General features: G+C 54.2%; 1 protein-coding gene across 1 annotated transcript in view; it reads right to left on the bottom strand.

Moving 5' to 3' along the window:
* LOC125958080 (apolipoprotein D-like) overlaps positions 1-2,500 on the bottom strand; it is a 5,057-nt gene that overhangs the window by 1,246 nt on the left and 1,311 nt on the right. Inside the window, exons 2-3 of the mRNA XM_049691203.1 lie at positions 731-879; positions 570-642 (exon numbers count right to left, since the gene is read on the bottom strand). Of these exons, the coding sequence (XP_049547160.1) occupies positions 570-642; positions 731-879 (222 nt within the window). The remainder of the gene's footprint in view (positions 1-569; positions 643-730; positions 880-2,500) is intronic.

Consider the following 2,500-nt stretch of genomic DNA (forward strand, 5'->3'; position numbering starts at 1 on the left):
CCGCGGTGATGGTTACGCTATACCACGCACCACAGCCACATGGCCACCGCCACGATTTAGACGATCCGCACACGCGTACCACAGCGCCATTCGGATTGTCTCGGTAGCGCATTGCATAAGCAATCAACTCGATTTGGGAGGTACACCACCTTGATCGTGTACCTCAGCTAACCTTTCCCTTCCTCTTCTCTTTCCTCGCTTGCTTAAGGCATTCATTAGAAGACGTACAAGAACCCGCGCGGACCACGAAATAGGTCACAGCAGTGCACACTTGGATTGAACTTAACTTGGGGCCGCATTCATTACCCTACAGCTCACTTCAAACCTCAGATCAAGGCCTACTGGCTGTTGTTGAATCGGTGATGCTGATTGATTTCATGGGAATTGGTAGACGGGGAGAAAGAGAGAGGGGGGGGGGGGGGCATAAGTGGTAAATGTTCCTAATGATGATCACTACACTCCCATTCGCTCTGCGACCACACCGTTACACCGCGCGATCAAGAGGCCTTCAATGGTCTTCATCATCTCGCATGGTCGGACGGACGGTAGGAAGGTGCTGTGGTACCTACCTGAACGGCCATTATGGATGAAGTTTCACTCTCCGGGATGGCTTCACCGATGCTCACCGACGGATTTCCGGTCCTGCGATCGAAAGAAGAATCAATGATAAAATCATTCCCGAAAGGGTTTCCTCCCTCACGGGCCGGCGTGACCGCCGCACTAGGCTTACCATTGGTTGACGGACTTGATGGAGATTTCGAGCTGGTTTCGGCCGGCCCCATCCCGCAGCGTGGTGTTCTCGAAGGTCAGCGTGGTACAGCCGGATGCTAGCTCGGGCAGATAAAACGATCGCTCCACTTCATACCACTTGCCCAAAAACTGGAAAGAAAACGAGGAAGAAAGGAGAAGAAGCGGAACATGATGCCGACAACGATTAGAGGGTCAGTTCGCTATTATTGGGTCACGCCACACAATCACTACTTTCGAGGCGGCAGGAGGAGGCAGTGGTGATGGCGGGATCTTTCGCTGGCCCGCTTTCGGTTGGCGTTGTGACGGTGTGTGGTCAACAGGAGGCTTACTTTCCCCCGAAAACCCGAATGCGCTCGCAAGGGTCGACGTGTGTTAAGCGTGACAACACGGTGTACGGTTCAAGCCATGGCCAGTGCCCGGTGGAAGCGTCTCGGTGGTTGCTTGTAGAGACCATTGTTACGCTACATAGCCACGCGCACGCCCGCCTATGCATCGCGGCGTCACGTTGCAGGTAATTTGTGCTGCAGCGGTTACGCACAGCAGATGCCCCAAGAAGGTGCGGCATCGTGGTCGACCGCGAGACGAGCGAAATCCGAAATCCGGTGCAACAACAACAGCAACAAGTGTCTGCGTGACTGCGCCACCGCCACCAGTCGCGGTGGGCTGGGATTTTACAAATAATTACGTAAGTTTGGCACGTCAGCTGATTTGAAAGTGTGTGCCGGAGAAGCGACATGGTGCGGTGCGGCACGGTCACCCTGCGGCAGGCGGAAGGACGGTGCGCGGTCGGGCGATCGCTCAGCGAACTGCATGCAGCAGCAGCCTCGACTTTTGCCCTACTGTGCCACCTCCACCGATGACTTCGCTCACCAGAGTGTGACCGCCCGGCGAGAGGGTGGGGGAGGGAAAGCACACTTGATGCCTTGCCAAGTGTCCTCCTCGAGGCATGAGCATATTTGTCTCGCCATTTATCGATTTCTTTCCATTTTACGCGAAGTGAAATGCTTGTTGCGCGAGAAACCTTTGAAAGGAGGTAGGAAAGCATAGAAACGACCATAGTAACCACCACGTGAGTCACCCATAGCCTACTGATTGCTTGTTTGTTTGCTGTATTAATGATCATTTTGGCACGCCTCGGTGGAGGTGATGGCGGTGATCTCGATCAATGGGTGATCGCGTTAAATTCAAGGCGACTACACCGTAGCCCGTTTGGGATAGTTATTACCAAACCTCCTCCTCCTCCTCCCTCTGCTGCTGCTACTAGCCGAAACGACTAATAAATTCCAAACTCATTTTGGCGCCCCCAAATCGATCGATTGCGACAACCACCAACACCGAAACCGGTGCGACCGAATCATGAATGTGCGGAGTTGCATACACAACCAGCACCAGCAGCTCGTGCGGCTTTCAGTTCCAACCCTTGATCGGTGGAGAACGGGAGGGGGCGAACACCGTATACATATTACCGGATTACGATTTATCAATTCACTGACCAACCACCGATCGGCAATCAGCAAAGCCGCCTATTGCTTTAGTCTGGCCCGAACTGGGTCGTGAAAGCAGTGTGCAGGAAAGGACTAAAAGGCGCTGGCGTGGCTCTTCTTCCATTCTAACCCTGAACTGATTGGCGGCTTATAGAGGAGGGGGCTGAGCCTCGATGGGCCATGTCCGCCGTATTGCGTGGTCCGGCCATGCCATGGTGACTGCACCTGAAAGATCGGCGAGTGGGCCTTCAACAAGTGAGCCTCAA

The sequence above is a fragment of the Anopheles darlingi genome, chromosome 3 (genome assembly GCF_943734745.1).
Source record: "Anopheles darlingi chromosome 3, idAnoDarlMG_H_01, whole genome shotgun sequence".
Classification (NCBI taxonomy): domain Eukaryota; kingdom Metazoa; phylum Arthropoda; class Insecta; order Diptera; family Culicidae; genus Anopheles; species Anopheles darlingi.